The sequence below is a fragment of the Portunus trituberculatus genome, chromosome 26 (genome assembly GCF_017591435.1).
Source record: "Portunus trituberculatus isolate SZX2019 chromosome 26, ASM1759143v1, whole genome shotgun sequence".
NCBI classification, from domain to species: Eukaryota; Metazoa; Arthropoda; class Malacostraca; order Decapoda; family Portunidae; genus Portunus; species Portunus trituberculatus.
This window is the reverse complement of record NC_059280.1, coordinates 4,446,945-4,466,207: the sequence shown is the minus strand read 5'-3', so window position 1 is coordinate 4,466,207 and position 19,263 is coordinate 4,446,945. Positions and strand designations below refer to the sequence as shown.

Here is a 19,263-nt window from a genome sequence, read left to right as displayed (position 1 = left end):
GGGGAGGTCCTGCAGGCAAGTGGTGGCAGGGGTGGGATTAGTAACATTGGTGGCAGCAGTGGGATTTATGTTCGCATTGGTGGCAGGGGTGGGATCAGTGGTGGTGGTGGTGGTGGTGGGAGTGGCCATGAACTTCTGAATGGTTGGGTTTGAGCGAATGCCAGCCAAGCCCTTGACGCCAAGAAGATCTGCCACCTCCAGTACTGGCTCGATCAAGTGCTGGTCAACCTGTGGAGTGAGGGAGGAGTGGTGGTGAGGGATGACACACACACACACACACACACACACACACACACACACACACACACACACACACACACACATCTATAACACTCAAAACAAATCTAAACACACTTAACATACCCAAAACTTACCTAAATACACCCAAACACGCTCAAATACATTCAAAACACATCCAAACACACCCAAATACATTCAAAACACATCCAACACACCCCAAACACACCCAAAACACACACAAAAACCTAAAATACACCCAAACCACTCACACACCAAAACACATGCAAAGCCCATCCAAACAGCCCACCAAACACACTCAAATCACACAAAACACACTCAAAACACATAAAACATCCCAAAACACACTCAAACACCCAAACATTACATAACCTAACTTAACCCTCAAAATATCCCCAAAATACACTCAAACACATCCAAAACACATAAAACACTCCAAACACACCAAAACACCCTCAAACACCCCAAAATGGATTCAAACATCCCCAAACACACGCAACACTCCAAACACATCCCAAAACCCACCCAAAACACCCACAAACCCCCCAAAACACACCCAAAACAGCACTAAAATGAACTCAAACACATTCAAACACACAAAACACTCCAAATGAACTCAAACACATTCAAACACCAAAAAACACACCCAAAACACACCCAAAACACACTCAAACACACAAAACATTCCAAACCCACCCAAAACACCCCAAACACTCCAAAACACACCCAAAACACACTCAAACACACAAAACATTCCAAACCAACCCAAAACACACCCAAACACATACTCAAAACACACCCAAAACACCCCAAACACCCAAAAAACATACCCAAAACACATTCCAAACACACAAAACACTCCAAACCCACCCAGAACACACCTGTGATATGGTACACCTGCATACATGACGATGGAGAAAGAAGAATTGAAATATATGTAATGGAGAAAACAGGAAAACCATCAAAGCTGTTGTTAGGCACAAGCAGACGGGCCTCAAGGAAAAAGGTTAGAAACTTTGACCGCGTGAATGGGGCAGATGACACAGACAGACAGACAGACAGAGAGAGAGAGAGAGTCGTTCTGTTTGGGCACTGTGTACGAAGGAGGGGAAAGAAGACACTTGACCTGGCCATCGTGTTTCCCCTCGTATCCCAAACTCCGCCTTGTTGTTCTCAGTGGTAAGATTCCGCCCCTGTTTCATTCTGAGTGGTGAGACTATACATATGGACACACCTAAGGGCGGGTCATGTACGTGGGGCATCCTGGAGTACATAAGCAAGGATATTGAGAGAGAAGGGGATTATTATTAGAGCAGCGGAGATTATAGCAAGGGAGGAAGAATGGAGGTCTCCGAGAGGCTGCGGAACGGAGTCTTGTAACAGTGAAGTGGAGTTGGAAGTTGTAATGCAGTCTTGAAAACAAGTAATTCAGTAATTAATATTAGAATGGTGGAGGAATAGCGATCAGGTGTCAACATTTGATATTTTGATATTTGGTCACGTAGTGGTTATGGAAGGAGTCGTTGTTGTGGCTGTGGCATGTCGTTCTGTTATGCTGTGAGTGCTGTGAGAACATCGCCGTGTCGAGTAAGTGTCGTGTCTGTATAATGTATTTCTGGCATCAATATCTTGAGTGTTATGAGCAAATCGCCGTGATGCGGATAGGTGTCAAGTTAGGAGGAAGTCGCAGTAACGCAGATATATTACTTATGAGCGGCACATGAGGTTTAATGAGTACATCACTGTAATGCCTATATTATATCTCACTGAGTGTTATATTTGAAGTAATTGAGATCTTTGTACCGCAGATATATAGGATATACTGTCCAGTGAAGAGAACGAAAGGCTTTGGTGAGCAAATTTACGTGTTTGTTGTGTTTGAAGCTCGCAGTCATTTTCACATGTGGTATATAGACAGTATGTATTCTTGAAGGGTGTTCATTGTCGGAGACGTATTGCAGGTGTATGTATTACTAGTAGTGATTTAAGTAAAGCAAGAAAATTTCATTGGAGTGTCCATAACCAGTAGCCACAGAGGCATGCAACATGGTGCAACAGATCGGATCACGACACACCCAAACACCCCAAAACACATCCCAAACACACAAAACACTCAAAACACACACAAAACACACAAAACACTCAAAACACACAAAACACTCAAAACACACAAAACACTCAAAACACACCCAAAACACATCCCAAACACACAAAACACTCAAAACACACCCAAAAACACTCAAAACACACAAAACACACAAAACACTCAAAACACATCCCAAACACCCAAAACACACCCAAAACACTCAAAACACACAAAACACACAAAACACTCAAAACACATCCCAAACACACAAAACACTCAAAACACACCCAAAACACATCCCAAACACACAAAACACTCAAAACACACCCAAAAACACATCCCAAACACACAAAACAGTCAAAACACACCCAAAACACACACAAAACACATCCCAAACACACAAAACACTCAAAACACACCCAAAACACATCCCAAACACACAAAACACTCAAAACACACTCAAAACACATCCCAAATACACAAAACACACACAAAACACTCAAAACACACCCAAAACACCCCAAAAAAACACCCCAACCACTTCAATAAACACCACAAACCCACCTGTAGGTTCCCTTGGTACATGAAATCGAGGAGGCATGTCAACTGCTGCAGGTTAGCACCCCTCAGTACCACCATCGGATGCTGGTCCTGCCTTACTTCACCCAGCACTCTCTCAAAGTAGGAGGAACAGGACACTAACACTGCCTGGTGAGCCTTGGTGATGAAGCCGTCCTCAGAGACAAGGGTGATGTCACAGTATCTCTCTTGCACTCTCTGTAGTGTTAGGACCTGTGGGGTGAGGCTCTTGTTGAAGGGATGGTGGTGTGTTTTGAAGGGTGTTTTGATGGTTCCAGTGATAGTTTGAGGGTCCTAGTGGAAGCTACTGGTGTTTTAATGGTTCCAGTGATTGTTTCAGGGTTTCAAAGGGTGTTTAGTGGAAGTTATTGGTGTTTTGAAAGGTGTTTTGTGTGGTTCTAGTGGTAGTTTGAGAGTTTAACAGGCTGCAGTGGAAGTTGTTGGTGTTTTGAAGGGTGTTTTGATGGTTCCAGTGATAGTTTGACAGTTTAACAGGCTGCAGTGGAAGTTATTGGTGTTCTGAAGGGTGTTTTGATGGTTCCAGTGATAGTTTGACAGTTTAACAGGCTGCAATGGAAGTTATCAGTGTTTTGATGGTTCCAGTGGTAGTTTGACAGTTTAACAGGCTGCAGTGGAAGTTATTGGTGTTTTGAAGGGAGTTTTGATGGTTCCAGTGATAGTTTGACAGTTTAACAGGCTGCAGTGGAAGTTGTTGGTGTTTTGAAGGGTGTTTTGATGGTTCCAGTGATAGTTTGACAGTTTAACAGGCTGCAGTGGAAGTTGTTGGTGTTTTGAAGGGTGTTTTGATGGTTCCAGTGATAGTTTGACAGTTTAACAGGCTGCAGTGGAAGTTATTGGTGTTCTGAAGGTTGCAGTGATAGTTTAATATGTATTCTGTACTTTTAACAGGCTGTAGTGGAAATTATTGTGATTTTCAAAGGTATATGAAAAAAAATTTTGACATAAGTGAACTCTTGCACTATTGAGGTGGACAGAATAGTGGTGAGTGAGTGAAGGTACTGACTGACAGACTGACTGACTGACTGACTGACTGACTGACTGACTGACTGACTCTTGCACTAGTGAGGTGGACAGACAGAGGAGACACTTGTTCTTACCTTGGACAGATGCTGTGGGTGGTCATTCCAGCGAAAACGTAATTGCTGTTCACTGCTGTCTGTGGCGGCCATGGCTGTGTCTGTCCGTCTGTCTGTCTGTCTGTCTATTTTTTTTTGTCCTTTCTTTTGTTACATATCTTCTTAATTTTCTTCCTTTTGTCTTTTTCCCTTTTTTCTATTTGTCTGTCTGTCTGTCTGTCTGTCTGTCTGTTTGTTTATGTGTGTCTATCTGTTTAAATGTTGTCTGTCTGTTTGTCTTTCTTCTGTTTCTGTTTATCTGTCTGTCTGTCTCTCTATGTCTGTGCCGACTCTATATCTCAGTCAGTCAGTGTATCCCTGCAACACACACACAGACAGACAGACAGCTTGGTAGTGTTGCAGCCTCCGTGTCAACTCAACTTCCTGCAAAACAATAAAACACAACAATTAGCAACCTGTAACACACACACACACACACACACACACACACACACACACACACACACACACACACACACACACACAGTCAAGTAACATCCTCCTCTACAAACAATATGATAATAAAAACCCTAGTCTAATCTAACCCTGACCTGACCTGACCTGACCTGACCTGACCTAACCTAACCTAACCTAACCTAACCCAACCCAACCCAACCCAACCTAACCTATCCTGCCCTTCCTGTACTATGATAATGCTCCTGTGCTGCTTTCCCTCCCAGTGGTGGTAAGAACAACAACAACAACAACAACAACAACAACAACAACAACAACAACAACAATGATAAAACGAGGAGGCAGTAGACACCTGCGGAAACACTAATTAGTCCCAGTGAGGTGTGGTAGCACTGGTGGTGGTGGTGGTGGTGGTGGTGGTGTTAACTTACCATTAGGGAAGCTGTGACCTCACTAAACATTTCCCACTGTACCTCACAACAGGAGGGGAGTCACAGCCTGCCCTCCTAACACAACTCTCTTCCCTCACACAACACTACATGCATCTACACACACATGCATTCTTTATGCAAAATTCAAATTGACAAAAATAAATAAATACAGTAATACTTCGAGATACAAATGCTCCAACATACGATTTTTTTGATATACGACGAAAAATTTCATATAATTTACGCCTCAAAATACAAAGATATTTTTTAGATACAAATAGCCATCAGTGTGTGGCATGTGGCGTGCCAATAGTAAGGCATGGGTAACTCGCCAATTCCTCCTCCGTACTACATATACAAAGTTCTGTCACAGCGTCGCTAAGTACGAATGCAAGTTGGGAGTTTTCGCTCACACTAACTTGGCAGGTTTGGCGAGACACACACAAAGTAGCCTATATTCACATACTGATTACACTTGGAAATTCAATAAACGAGTGAGTACAAATGGTGTTCTGCCCACAAGCAACTGCACTACAAAAAAACAAAATATCACAGCTTGAATGAGGTGGTATTATTGGAGTTCGTGGCCTTGAGTCCGATCGGGTTTAGCGGCCTTGGCTAGAGCGATAGAAAACATGCCCCTTGTATCCTCTCTCCTCTCTCTCTCTCTCTCCTGTTCTGATACCACTCTCATTCAAAAGTTGTCTCCCTGCAACATGGCGAGAGAGCCGAGGTATAGAAGTAAGGCACGCAGGAGAGGTGGCGGAATCAGACAGTGAAATCAGTGTCGCTCCCACCATCCATCGTGGGAGTTGGTGACACAGTGACGTAGAGCATATGTTTACTCCTGATGAGTGTTGCCACCTCACAAGCAAAGAAAACAGGAAGAAAATAGCCAAATTATAGCCGTAAAAAGCCTGAGTGTCTATGGACGTGCCCTGAGTCTTGTGTGATGAATGTCTATCGATGTGTCCCGAGTTTATGAGTTAAGTTGTTATTTTGAGCAATATAGTTCATTTATATCATGCATACAATAAACACTGTATTTATCTTATACTAAATCTATATTTGGTTGGTATTTAAAGCATGTTAATTTTGGGAGGGGTAAATTCATATCACTAGAACAAATTAATTCTATTTCCATTAATTTCTATGGGAAAAATTGATTTGATATACAATTTTTTCTATATACAATGATCGTCACGGAATGAATTGAATTTGTATGTGGAAGTACCACTGTAAATAAAAAGACTCTTACACCTTCCTCAGTGTCACCTTCCGACTACCTACTGAACTTCCTGAGGGGCCGCCTCCTCCCACTGGGCCCTCTTATCAATTCATTTGTTTTGGCATTGGCTGGACTTCCCTCTTACATCAAAAATACACAAATAAATAACTCTACATTTGATACACAGCTTACTACTACTACTACCAACACCAACACCACCACCACCACCACCACTACTACTACTACTACCACTACTACTACTGTAACACTCCAAACCTTATGAAATGCTTTGGCAACAATTTTTAACCTGACAAGCAGACTTCCCAAAGAGGAGGATGAACCAAGTGACCTCAGCCACACTGGCACTGACCTGCCTGGCACCAACTTGTACTGAGCAGTTGTCCAGTGAGCCTGTGTTGAGCACTCTTACCACAGGGACCGGGGGGCACCACAACTGTTCCTATGGTCTGTACCACTGCTTCCAAACTTTCCTGAGTGAGTACCACTGTGGGGTGTGGTACAGTCCCCGTGCACCACCTGGTTCCAGACAACTCAGTTCCAGCGACTATCACTTTACTGACAGGATGAACACACAAATCAACAAACAACGAGGAGCACAACTCAGTTTAATTCGAGGGATGCATGTGCCCCCCGCTGATCCACACCACATTATCTTGTGTGAGCCAATAATCTTGTTTTCTGAGAAGTAAATTAATCTAACTTCACTAAAATCATATGTTGTCCTGAAAGTGGTAATGTGGCACCTGGCAGGCCTTCATAGCACAGGTAGGGAAGCACTGGTCCAGACACAGGTTATACTGTGTGTGACTGCCTGGTGGAGGTGGCCTTGACACAGTCCAGAAGGTCACAGGAGAGTGTGGAGTGTGTCATAGGCTGTGGCACTGATTCATTGTGAGTGCCATGTGTGTGTGTGTGTGTGTGTGTGTGTGTGTGTGTGTGTGTGTGTGTGTGTGTGTGTGTGTGTGTGTGTGTGTGTGTGTGTGTGTGTGTGTGTGTGTGTGTGTGTGTGTGTGTGTGTGTGTGTGTGTGTGTGTGTGTAATTCACCTCGGTCATTTGCTGGTCACCCAGCCAGTCTTCCCCATTAAGGAGCGAGCTCAGAGCTCATAGACTGATCTTCGGGTAGGACTGAGACCACAACACACTCCATACACACCGGGAAAGCGAGGCCACAACCCCTCCAGTTACACCCCGTACCTATTTTACTGCTAGGTGAACACACCCCACACATTAAGAGGCTTGCCCATTTGCCTCGCCGTCTCCGGGATTCGAACCCGGACCCTCTCGAGTGTGAGTCGAGCATGCTAACCACTACACTACGTGTGTGTGTGTGTGTGTGTGTGTGTGTGTGTGTGTGTGTGTGTGTGTGTGTGTGTGTGTGTGTGTGTGTGTGTGTGTGCCATCAGCACAATGATGCTGTTTGTGGTGTACCTTCAAATATACATACATATTTAGCCTCAGCAAGCCTGTTAACCTCTTCAGTACTAGGACACATTTTTACCTTGAGATCTGTGTACCATTAGACCATTTCATTGACATTAGGAAGGGTCTATGGAGGGCAGAAGATTAATGGCCACAGTCTTCACTATTTTAATCCCCTACATAAATCTCTGAATCAGTAAAGAATCACCAAATAGTAACCAGAATGAATATGAGAATGAGGTACAGTACTGAAGGGGTTAAGTCTGTTCCACTGTCCCTGCTGGCACTCACTCAAACTTCATCATCTGTCACACCACCAACCCCTGTCCCTTGCCACTCACTACTGCCTGCCACAGTGTACACCTCCACCACTGCTACTACTACTACTACTACTGGAGAAAGGAAAGCTGGAGAGAAGAAAAATGGATGCTGGAAGGAGGGGAGGACAAAAGAAGGGAAGGTGGAGGTACACATTGAGAGAGGAAAGGTTCAAGTAGAGGAATAATTTGATGCAAGCTCTGTCAACACTGTCTCTCTATCTCCACCACCTCACTCACCTCTACTCCATGACAACCCTGCTACACTCACCACAACACTACTCTCCATCATTCTTGTCAAATTCACCACACACACACACACACACACACACACAACCTTTTTATACTGTGGCTCCCTAGTTTGCATGGTGGAGATAGTGATTAAGTGAACCTTTTAAAAGAATACGCACCACCACCACCACCATCACTCCCATATGTAACTCCAGGCTTAGTTCACATTCTTCTTTTCTTTCTTTTCTTTGTTATCATCTACTGTATTTGACGGCATACGGGACACACCTTTCTCCCAAACTATGGCTCAAACAATTGCCCTGTGTCCCATGTGGTAAGTAGAGACTCCCTGTGGGCTCACCTTCTCCCTGACACTCACTGACCCTGCTCACCACTAGTACCTCCACCACCCTCACTACATGCATCACTATTGTACAGCTGGTAGTGTTGTTGTTGCCAGTATTATTAGTTTAAAAACAAATCATCGTGAAAATGAAAGCAGTGTAACCTGTGAGGCTGTGATGCATGTTTGTACTCATAAATATCAGCGGATCAGCACCCTGACTCAGTGCCATGATGGTGAGGAGTAACAAGTTCATGATCACAACACCACACATCAACATTCAACACCCTCACTGTTATGGCAGCAGCAGGAAAAGATTGGAGCTACACAGCCTCCTACACAGTACAAGTGGTACATTATGTCAAGGAGCATGGCAGTACAGCACCAGCAAGGGATTCAAGGCCAACACACATGGAAAAAAATATACATGTCTGGCCACAGCAAGAAGACCAAGTGAAGAGTGCAAGGAAAGGTAAAGCTAACCTTCGCTGCCCAGCCCCACACTGCCCACAACTTGAGGCTGACATTGCTTTGGCATCAATGTGTTCCACAGGTGCAATGTGCTGCTGGATTGCTTCATACACTGTACTGTGTTTAAAGACACTAAAAACTATTTCTGAATTTGACTTGCTGAAATGTGGGTGCCTCATGTGCCCGTGTGTCCTGAGTGTCGTCAGATACGGTGCGTACCTTCTGTATGTGTAAAAGAGCAAAGCTGGCCAAGGGCAACAAAAACAACTAAAAAAACGCAAACCAGTAGTGTTTGTTAACACAGCTCACCTCATCCTATCTTGTCCTATTTCTCCAATCCCTCCTCAGAATCCCCCAAAGCAAAGGTGCCTCTGCCAGCTGGGGGGACCTGAGGAGGTATTATGCTGATTTTCCCTGGAATGATTACTGCTTCCGTGTCGGAGAGCCATCTCTTTGTGGTGAACGCATAACAAAGGTGTTAGTGTCTGGCATGGAGGCGTACATTCCTCATTCTTTTTCTCAACCTAAACCTTCTAAACCTTGGTTTAACTCAGCCTGTTCTCGTGCTATACATGATACAGAGGTTGCCCACAAAAGGTACTTGAGCCTTTCATCTCCTGAATCTCATGCACTTTATATTTCTACCCAGAATCATGCCAAGTCTGTTCTTCAACTTGCCAAACATTCCTTCACAAAGAGAAAATGTCAAAATCTTTCAAACTCAAACTCCCCTTAAAACTTCTGGCATCTGGCCAAAAACATCTCCAATAACTTTCCTTCATCTTTCCCTCCTTTATTTCATCCTGACAGCACCACTGCCATCTCTTCTGGCTCTAAAGCTGAACTCTCTTGGCCATCTTACAGAGAAAAGTGAGAACTGGAAACTCAAAAGTTGAGAACTCTCAATATGTCACAGATGAAGCTTTTAAGTCTCTACCTGCTAGTCACTCCGGCCCCCAACCCTAGTCACTCCGGCCCCCAACCCTGGTCACTCCAGCTCCCAACCCTAATCACTCCGGCCCCCAACCCTGGTCACTCCAGCCCCCAACCCTGGTCACTCCGGCCCCCAACCCTGGTCTCTAGCCCCCAACCCTGGTCACTCCGGCCCCCAACCCTGGTCACTCCGGCCCCCAACCCTGGTCACTCTAGCCCTCAACCCTGGTCACTCCAGACCCCAACCCTGGTCACTCCGGCCCTCAACTCTGGTCACGATCCGGCTTCTTTGTTTATTTATGGAACTAGTATGAGAAACAGTGTTTAAATAACATTGGTGGAAAGTAACACTGTTGTTCATTGCAACAGCTGCTGCCAACACACACCAACCATATCACGCACCATGAAGTTTCATAAGTGTTGTTTTTTTTTTATTTATTTATTTTTTTTTTTTTCAATACCAATACCACTGGCAAAGACTGAAGCATTTTTCTAACTAGCAATGTATTCTGTGTAGTGACAAAATTACCAATTCATTACTTTTGTTAAAACTAATGCTCCTCTTTGACCATGAACAGCTAAGCCATTCAACAACACACTAATGAAAGGTTTACAACACAGAGAAAGCTGTCAAACTACAGGAGTGAAGTGGTCCACAGGTGACATCACCTGTAATGCACAAATAAAGGTTCAAAATTTACGTCTGTGATGAAATAATAGTCAATGGTTATTATTCCTCACTAGAAACCTGATACCTGTATGCACTGATAACTGCAGGAATATCAATGCCAGCATTTACATCACAGATGCCGAACATGCAAAATATGGACACAACAAACTGAAAAATGTGTAATATTCTGTACCAATGATTTGTGACGGTGACCACTTGACACAGGACCAATGTTTTTAAGTTGACCGTGGACCATTCATCGGTAATCCTTCTGAGAAACACCAGAGGCACAAGTTTGGTGTTGCCGCAGGTCACACAAATATCGCCTGCTGCCTTGGCTGTACCTGGGCCGAACAGGCAGCACACGGGAAGGAAGCCGTGGTGAAACTGCCATTTGATGCAGCTTCTTGTCATGCTGATTCAGGCCATCTTGTGTTTCCACACCAAAACAACCGTGGGGCCGAAAAACACCTGACTTCTAATCTAACATTCCTGATTGGTTCAGAGAAAACTTAGTCGTGTTCAATGCCTCATAAGTCAATTCTCCATCTATCAACTGGACACAACCTTCCAGACAACTATCCCCTCTTCTTCAATGACACTCAACTGTCTCCCTCTTCCACACTGAATATCCTCGGTCTGTCCTTTACTCATAATTTTAACTGCAAACTTCACATCTCATCTCATGCTAAAACAGCTTCTATGAAGTTAGGCGTTCTGTGGTGTCTCCGCCAGTTTTTCTCGCACCTCCAACTGCTAATTCTGTACAAGGGCCTTATTAGTCCTTGTATGGAGTACTCTTGGCATGTTTGTGAGGTTCCAGTCACAGTTTTACTAGATAGAGTGGAATCAAAAGCTTTTCTTCTCATCAACTCCCCTCCTCTGACTGACTGTCTTCAGCCTCTTTCTCACCACCAGAATGTTGCATCTCTTTTCTATCATTATTTTCATGCTAACTGCTCTACTGATTTTGCTAACTGCATGCCTCCCCTCCTCCCCCACCCTCACTGCACAAAGCTTTTTCTTCCTCTCATCCCAGTTCTGCCCAACTCTCTAATACAAGAGTTAACCAGTACTCTCAGTCTTCAATACCTTTCTCTGGCACACTCTGGAACTCCCTGTCTGCTTCTGTACTTACAACTTCCTATGACTTGCCTTCATTCAAGACATTCGTCCCTGTCCCTTGGCTAACTATTGGCTCTGTAGAGAGACTGGCGACTGAGTGGACCTTTTTTTCTCTTTTATCTTTTTGTTGCCTTTGGCCAGTCCTCCTCTCTTACACAAAAGAAAAAAAATGATTGTCGTTTTTTTCCCCATAATAGTCTATTGTTATTTCCTTATTTCTGTCTATGAATGGAATGGAAAGCATACATTTTCCACATTTCTTTTTACTTTGACTATAAAAAGAAACAAAACACCCACAGTCCCACACGTGCACAGCCAGGGGTGCCGCAGTGACCTGGTGGGACGCTGGGGAGGCCGCAGTGACCTGGGCTGGAAAAGCTAGTGCTGGAGTGACTTGTTTCATGGAGGAAGACCTTCAGGTTAAGGATAGGTCAGGTTAGGTTAGGGAAGGGGTTGGTTAGTACCTTGGGGGAGTGCACAGGCCCTCCAACCTCCTAGCTAGGTTAAAGTGCTGAGTTTATAAATGAAGTTAGGTTAGTCACTGGGGTAAGGGGAGGGGGGATCAGGTCTTGTCCCACCCCCAGCTGGTTAATAACAATGTTTTGCATTATTTTTTTCTACATAATGGCATTTTCCCTTAGATTTTCAAATGAAACAATGGTCTATGTTTCCCACCAAAACCTTTTCCTCAAGGTCCCCAAGCTTGCTAATCTTGGGGAGGGCACTGGTGATGACAAGGGGGAAGGAATTGTTATAGTTATTTACCAAACTATTTTCAACACCATCAAAAACGTAGTGAAGGAATCGTCACCTCCAGAAACGCTGCGAACCATTGGCAACACTGCTCAACATAAAGCAACACTCGCTGCCACCATCACATTATTTACAGAGATTTTTCCAGTGATTTTGATGATTTCCACCGCACCAGCAACGCACATTACTTGACCTACTGCTCCCCCACCCTAACACCGCCACGTACCACGGGTCCCACTAAATGGCCGGCAATGAGAGCTGGGCACAAGCTGGAGTTAAAAAAAAAGTCAACTCGAAAAATATTAATTTGTGACTGCAATCACACACACACACACACACACCACCACCACCACCAATCCTTTCACTACATTGCTCACCAGAAAAACACAAGAAGCACATCACAGGACCCAGGGTTGCCTTACACTGTACACTGACAGATAAAGAAAATTAAAAAGAATAAAAAAAAAAAAAAAAAACGCTGCTCCATATTCGTTTTACCTAAGGATTGATTCAACGAGAGAGAGAGAGAGAGAGAGAGAGAGAGATGGAATGCTAAACAACACAAACAAGGAAAGACACACAAAACAATAAACATTCCGATGAGTCTTATAAACACAACAAAACCCGCCAACACCAGTGACTCCCGGGTGAATGAGTGACACACACCTAAGCGGCAGGTATTTCCGTACACTCACGCACCTTGTCAATGTAAATCACTCTCAATCTCTGACAGGAACCGCCAAAACCGTCTCCTCTTCTCCCTCTTTCCCTGCAGTGTAAACAAGCAAGATGGTCGCCAAGGGATAGCTCTAAATGTCTACATGATGCCATTGTTATCAATAAGGAATATTTGTCACCTCTGATACAATAAAATACATTAATAAATATTTGATGTAATTACTTGAATGATAAAATTGTTGACAGTTTGCTCTATAAAATAATTGTTTATATTAATTTTGTCCGATTCTACGTTTTGACTTTGGTTTAGGATTCACTTAAAGATATTATTTAGTGTATAACTAAATTCAAAAGAAAGTATTTGATATGCAATTTAATAAAATGAATTTATAGATAATGAATTTTATATATGGAAAGGTATTACGGTTTATGAATCTTTATTATTAATGAAAGATCCTTTCAGACTGTGTAACATTTGAACTTTGGCTTAGACTTCATATGTTAAATAGTCTCGTTTGAACCATCTCATAGTGTATAGGTAGATAGAAAACAAATGACTGAACAAATTAACAAATAAATGGAGAGATAAGTAAATAGACAGATAAATAAATGAACAGGTTGCAGATAATATATTTCAGCAATTTCCTCTAAGCTGTCACTAACCATAAGAACAATTGTAGAAAAAAATTCATTCAGGCAATGTTCAGCGCACTTCTTGATGTATATTTGAGTGTTGGTTACTAACTCAAATTTCAACCCAGCCCTACTTTCTTCAAAACCCCAATAACTTCCACTGCAGCCTGTTAAACTGTCAAACTACCACTGGAACCATCAAAACACCCTTCAAAACACCAATAACTTCCACTGCAGCCTGTTAAACTGTCAAACTACCACTGGAACCATCAAAACACCCTTCAAAACACCAATAACTTCCACTGCAGCCTGTTAAACTGTCAAACTACCACTGGAACCATCAAAACACCCTTCAAAACACCAATAACTTCCACTGCAGCCTGTTAAACTGTCAAACTACCACTGGAACCATCAAAACACCCTTCAAAACACCAATAACTTCCACTGCAGCCTGTTAAACTGTCAAACTACCACTGGAACCATCAAAACACCCTTCAAAACACCAATAACTTCCACTGCAGCCTGTTAAACTGTCAAACTACCACTGGAACCATCAAAACACCCTTCAAAACACCAATAACTTCCACTGCAGCCTGTTAAACTGTCAAACTACCACTGGAACCATCAAAACACCCTTCAAAAACACCAATAACTTCCACTGCAGCATGTTAAACTGTCAAACTACCACTGGAACCATCAAAACACCCTTCAAAACACCAATAACTTCCACTAAACACCTTTGAAACCCACCAAATTATCACTAGAACCACAATAAAAACACTGTTGAAAGTCACACACACTCCCCTCTCTCTCTCTCTCTCTCTCTCTACAAAGGCGTGAATAAAACAATGACTATTATCTGGGCTATGTTTTAATAGTAATATATATAATATGTATATATAGATATAAAAAAGTTCACTATCAGGAGGGTTAGTCAATATCACATCATTTGAGGGAGAATATACTGAAGAGGAGGAGGAGGAACAGGAAGAGGAAGAGGAGGAGGAGGAGGAGGAGGAGGAGGAAGAAAAACCTCATAGTTGGGGTTATTTAGAAGTTGTTTTTTTTTATTCAGAGGAAAGTTCAGATAGGTTAGGTGAGGTTTAAAAAGGGTTAAGTTTTTTATTTTGCGATAGTAAGGAAGGTGAATGGGTTATATATATGAGAATTGTGTGTGTGTGTGTGTGTGTGTGTGTGTGTGTGTGTGTGTGTGTGTTGAAGAAAGGGAAAAATAAAAAAAAATAAAGAAATGAAGAAATAAAGGAAGGAAGGAAGGAAGGAGAGAGAGAGAGAGAGAGAGAGAGAGAGAGAGAGAGAGAGAGAGAGAGAGAGAGAGAGAGAATTAAAATAATAAAAAAATAATAATAATAATCACAAGCCATCATCATCATTATCATTACAAACAAACAAAATAGAAGCAAAAAAAAGTTAGTAAAATGTTAATAAATCTTTTTTAGTTTGGTTAGTGAAAGAATAAAAACGAGATAAACCAAACAAACAAACGAACAAACAATCACGATAAAATAACGTATCTACAACCGAATATATTTTTTTTCATGTATATTTTTATCAATAGTTTAAAAAAATGTCTTTGTTTTTTCTCCTTTATTATCATTATCATTATTATTATTATCATTATTATTAAGTCCATTCATCTAACAAATCCAGGCCGAAACTGCTAGTTCGGTTGGCAGCCCTGATCACCCCCGCGCCACTAAACCTTCCCGGCACTTAAATTTTCAAGCACATTTATTTTCCTTCACTAAACTCAATAGATATACAAGTTTATAGCTTGAAGAAAAATAACTGTACTTGAAGAAAATTTAAATGTCCGGAAGGCTCAGTAGCGGCGGGGGTGATCAGGGCTGCCAACTGAACTAGCAATTTCGGCCTGGATTATTTAGATGAACGAACTATAGTCATTATATACATAGCTATTAATACAAGACTGCTGTGTGTGTGTGTGTGTGTGTGTGTGTGTGTCATAATCACCAACAGCAATAATACACGTAGTAGCAGCAATAGTATCATCACCATTATCATCTTGACTATTATCATCATTATTATCATTATTACCATTACATTGATCTATATATTACTATGAGAAGTGTTTGCCATTCTCCTCACCATGATTGTGACGTAGATGAGTACGTGTGTGTGTGTGTGTGTGTGTGTGTGTGTGTGTGTGTGTGTGTGTGTTAGATGGGTGAGCGCTGCCATGCAAATACACTGGAGGAGGAGGAGGAGGAGGAGGAGGAAGAGGAAAGGAGGAGGATGGGTAGGAAAAAGGAAGACGAAAGATGAAAGAAGGAAGAAGGAAGGAAGAGGAGGAATGACTAAAAACTCACAAAACCACAAAAAAAAAAAAAAAAAAAAACAATTAGCATGTCTTACAAAACCTGAAACGTTCCTTAACAAAGCCAGCGTCACATCAGCCACTCACACCAGCCAGGGAGGTGGTGGTGGTGGTGGACAGTGGAGGGGTGTGGGAGGAAGTGTGGTGTGGTGGTGTGGAACAGATCTGGAGGAGATGGTGGTAGTGATGGAGGTGGAGGTAGAGGTGGTAGTGGTGGTGGTGGTGGAGGTGGTGCATGTGGTGACTACTCAGGCCTGAGGAGGACGGTGTTGAACTTGAGAGTGGTGTTGTCAGCGGGGCGCAGCACGACCTCCACGGTGGACAGCAGGGTGATGCGCTGGGTGGTGGCCGGCCGCCCCCCCTCAGGCCGCCAGTGCAGGGTGAGGGTGCCCTGGCCGTCCTGCTTGGTGAAGGCCATGGTGGTGAGGGGCAGGGGGTCGGTGTAGACACGCCGCACCAGGCCGAGGCGCAGCAGCACAGCGTCAAAGGAGCGGTCCAGCACCTGCACCACCGCGGCGGGCTGGGGCAGCTCTCCCACCCGCCGCACCAGCTGGCCCAGGTGCAGCTCCCCGCTGGCCTCCTGCACCGTCTTGGCCGCACGCTTCCGATCGTTGCAGTGCTCACAGGTGCGGCCCAGGCGGGCGGCGGCCAGGCGCGGGACGGCGGCCGGTGGGTCTAGCGTGGCGGCCAGCAGGCGGTGCACCATCACGTCAGCGTAGCGGCGGATTGGTGAGGTGAAGTGTGTGTACAGCGCCACATTGAGGGCGTAGTGGTGCGCTGCGCCGGCCGGGGTCACACTGCCCTCACTGCCCGGCGCAAAGTAACGCGCAAACTGCATGGGCTTGCTGCACAGCGCCGCCACCGCCAGTGCCACCGCGCCGCGCTGCCCAGCTAGGCTGGCCTGCAAGGCCCCCGCGCTGGAGCCGTCCAGCACCACGCCGGCCGCCGCCAGGGAGCGCAGAGCGGCCTCCATGGGGCCCGGCAGGGGTGGGGGATGGCGGCGCAGCACACACTGGGCGGGGAAGGCCTGGTGGGTGCGCTGAGCGGCAGCCATGTTGGCCAGCAGCATGAGCTCCTCCACCAGGTGGTGGCTGTGGTCAGGGCCTTGGGGCTGGGCTAGGTCCAGGGTCTGGCCGGTGGACCAGTCCATGGTGAAGCACAGCTTGGGCTGGTACAGGTGCAGCGCGCCACCATCAAACCTTTTACGGCGCAGTATCTGGGCCAGGCTGTGCAGCCGCCACACCACCCCCGCCACCACCGCCGCACTGTGTGGCTCTTCCACCGCCGGCAGGCCCTCCACGCTGCCACCGCCGCTGTCGATGACCTGCTGGGCCTGCTCGTAGTTCAGCTTGGCACAGGAGCGGATCACGGTCCGGCCAAACCACTCGCTGGTCACCTGCCCCGCCGGCGACACCTGCCACACCACAGACACTGCCAGGCGATCTGTGCCGGGCAACAGCGAACACAGACCCTCACACAGCGGCCGCGGCAGCATGGGCACCACCTGCAACACACACACACACACACAATAGAGTCAACCAGCACAACACAACACAACACACAAGCAGAGCAGTGTCATTGTGCCTCATGTAGTGATGGACTAACAGTGAAGGGAAGAGTGACACGTTCTGCTGTGTTGCTGCACAGCCACAGACGTCACTGGTGTTGATGTGTTGATCAGGTGACCAGTGGATTTCCTGCACTGCACCATTACAACACACCACATCCAGGACACCTCAGACTTGGTGAGTGGATGCAGCAGTGATGTTGCAGAATTATCAACACACTTAGCAGTTATTAATGCATCGTTAAGAGTGTTTAGACAATACACAACACCACCTACACTAAACACAACCTCTGCTCATTACTCGCTGGAAAAAGTCTCGCCAATACAGGGGATCCTCGCAGTTCAACGGGGTTAGGGCGGTCTTTCGTAAGTCAAATCAGCGTTAATTTGAATCATGAAGCAATTTTTCCCATAGGATATCTTAAGAATTAGGGGGTAGGGACCAACCTCCAGCCTAGACATCACTATAACCTTTATAAACACTAACCTAGACTAAATCAGTACTTCATTTATGTCTAACTTCTATTTTATTAAACACATTAGGGTGGTGTGCAGAACATTTTTGTCAATAGAAACACTTGATGATGCAGTGTCTCGCGGTACTTGTCCCTGTTCTTACAAATGGTTGATACTGTTCGTCTAGGGACACCCAGTTTTTATTTTTATTTTTTTTATACCATGTGGGCTTTTCAGGGGAATTTCTGGGCTAAAGGGGTTACTTTTTTTGTGGTACTTCCTATCTCAAAGCCCACCCGCTAGGAAACCGTTGCCCCGAATGAGGAAGTCCAACCTACACTCCGACCGTGGACAGGATTCAAACCCGTGCGCTTGGAGACCCCTCGGACCCCACAGCACGCAGGGGTCCACTGTACCACAGCGGCCCCAACGACTCTGTGAGCTATACCTGCCTCACACTTTCTTATAAGCTCAAGCTTATCTTTGAAAAGAAGGAAATTGTGCTTCTTAGGGCTGGGGAACGCCGCCTGGGGCGAGTGACGAGATTAAGCGACGCACAGGCCCGGGTAGCGTCGGTTAACACTTCCGCCTGGCGGGCTGGCGGTGGATTTTGGGTGGCAGTGGATTTAACCAGCTGGGTGGTGCACGAGATATGAATGTCAAACTGACGAGTCAGTCGGTGGAACCTTGAGGATTGCCTATTAATTAACTGAGTTCAAACTGGTGATAATTCAAACTGTGAACGGTGGAATCACCAGGATCCCCTGTATACTTATTTTCCTTCTTTCTTCTCTCTCTCTCTCTCTCTCTCTCACACACACACACACACACACACACAAACAGTTATCAAAACCAGAGAGGACTGTCTGCTGTTGCAGGAAGATTTAAACAAGATCTATGAGTGGAGCAAGAAGTGGAAATTGGAGTTTAATGCCAAGAAATGCCACATAATGGAACTGGGGAAAGAGTAAGAGAAGACCAGTATGGAACTATTTGATGGGAGGAGCAAATAATGAAGACTAAAGAGGAAAAAGATCTTGAAGTGATCATACAAGAAAATCTGAGCCCTGATAAACACATAAGCAAGATATTTGGACTATCATATAAGATGTTGACTAATATAAGAGTGGCATTTCATTACATGGATAAAGATATGA

General features: G+C 44.7%; 2 protein-coding genes across 5 annotated transcripts in view; both read right to left on the bottom strand.

Annotated features, from left to right (window-relative positions):
- LOC123509075 overlaps positions 1 to 13,214 on the bottom strand; it is an 18,701-nt gene extending 5,487 nt beyond the window's left edge. Inside the window, 4 exon segments of the mRNA XM_045263198.1 lie at positions 1 to 228; positions 2,909 to 3,136; positions 4,042 to 4,443; positions 13,116 to 13,214. The exon segment at positions 1 to 228 is cut by the window's left edge and continues 378 nt beyond it. Of these exon segments, the coding sequence (XP_045119133.1) occupies positions 1 to 228; positions 2,909 to 3,136; positions 4,042 to 4,113 (528 nt within the window). The 5' untranslated portion in view covers positions 4,114 to 4,443; positions 13,116 to 13,214.
- A 1,366-nt stretch (positions 13,215 to 14,580) lies between these two features.
- Positions 14,581 to 19,263, bottom strand: part of LOC123509073 (DIS3-like exonuclease 2) — a 58,920-nt gene continuing 54,237 nt past the window's right edge. For all 4 annotated transcript variants that reach the window (XM_045263194.1, XM_045263193.1, XM_045263195.1 and 1 more), the window contains one exon: positions 14,581 to 17,587. In XM_045263194.1, coding sequence (XP_045119129.1) covers positions 16,328 to 17,587 — 1,260 coding nt within the window. In that variant the 3' untranslated portion in view covers positions 14,581 to 16,327. The remainder of the gene's footprint in view (positions 17,588 to 19,263) is intronic.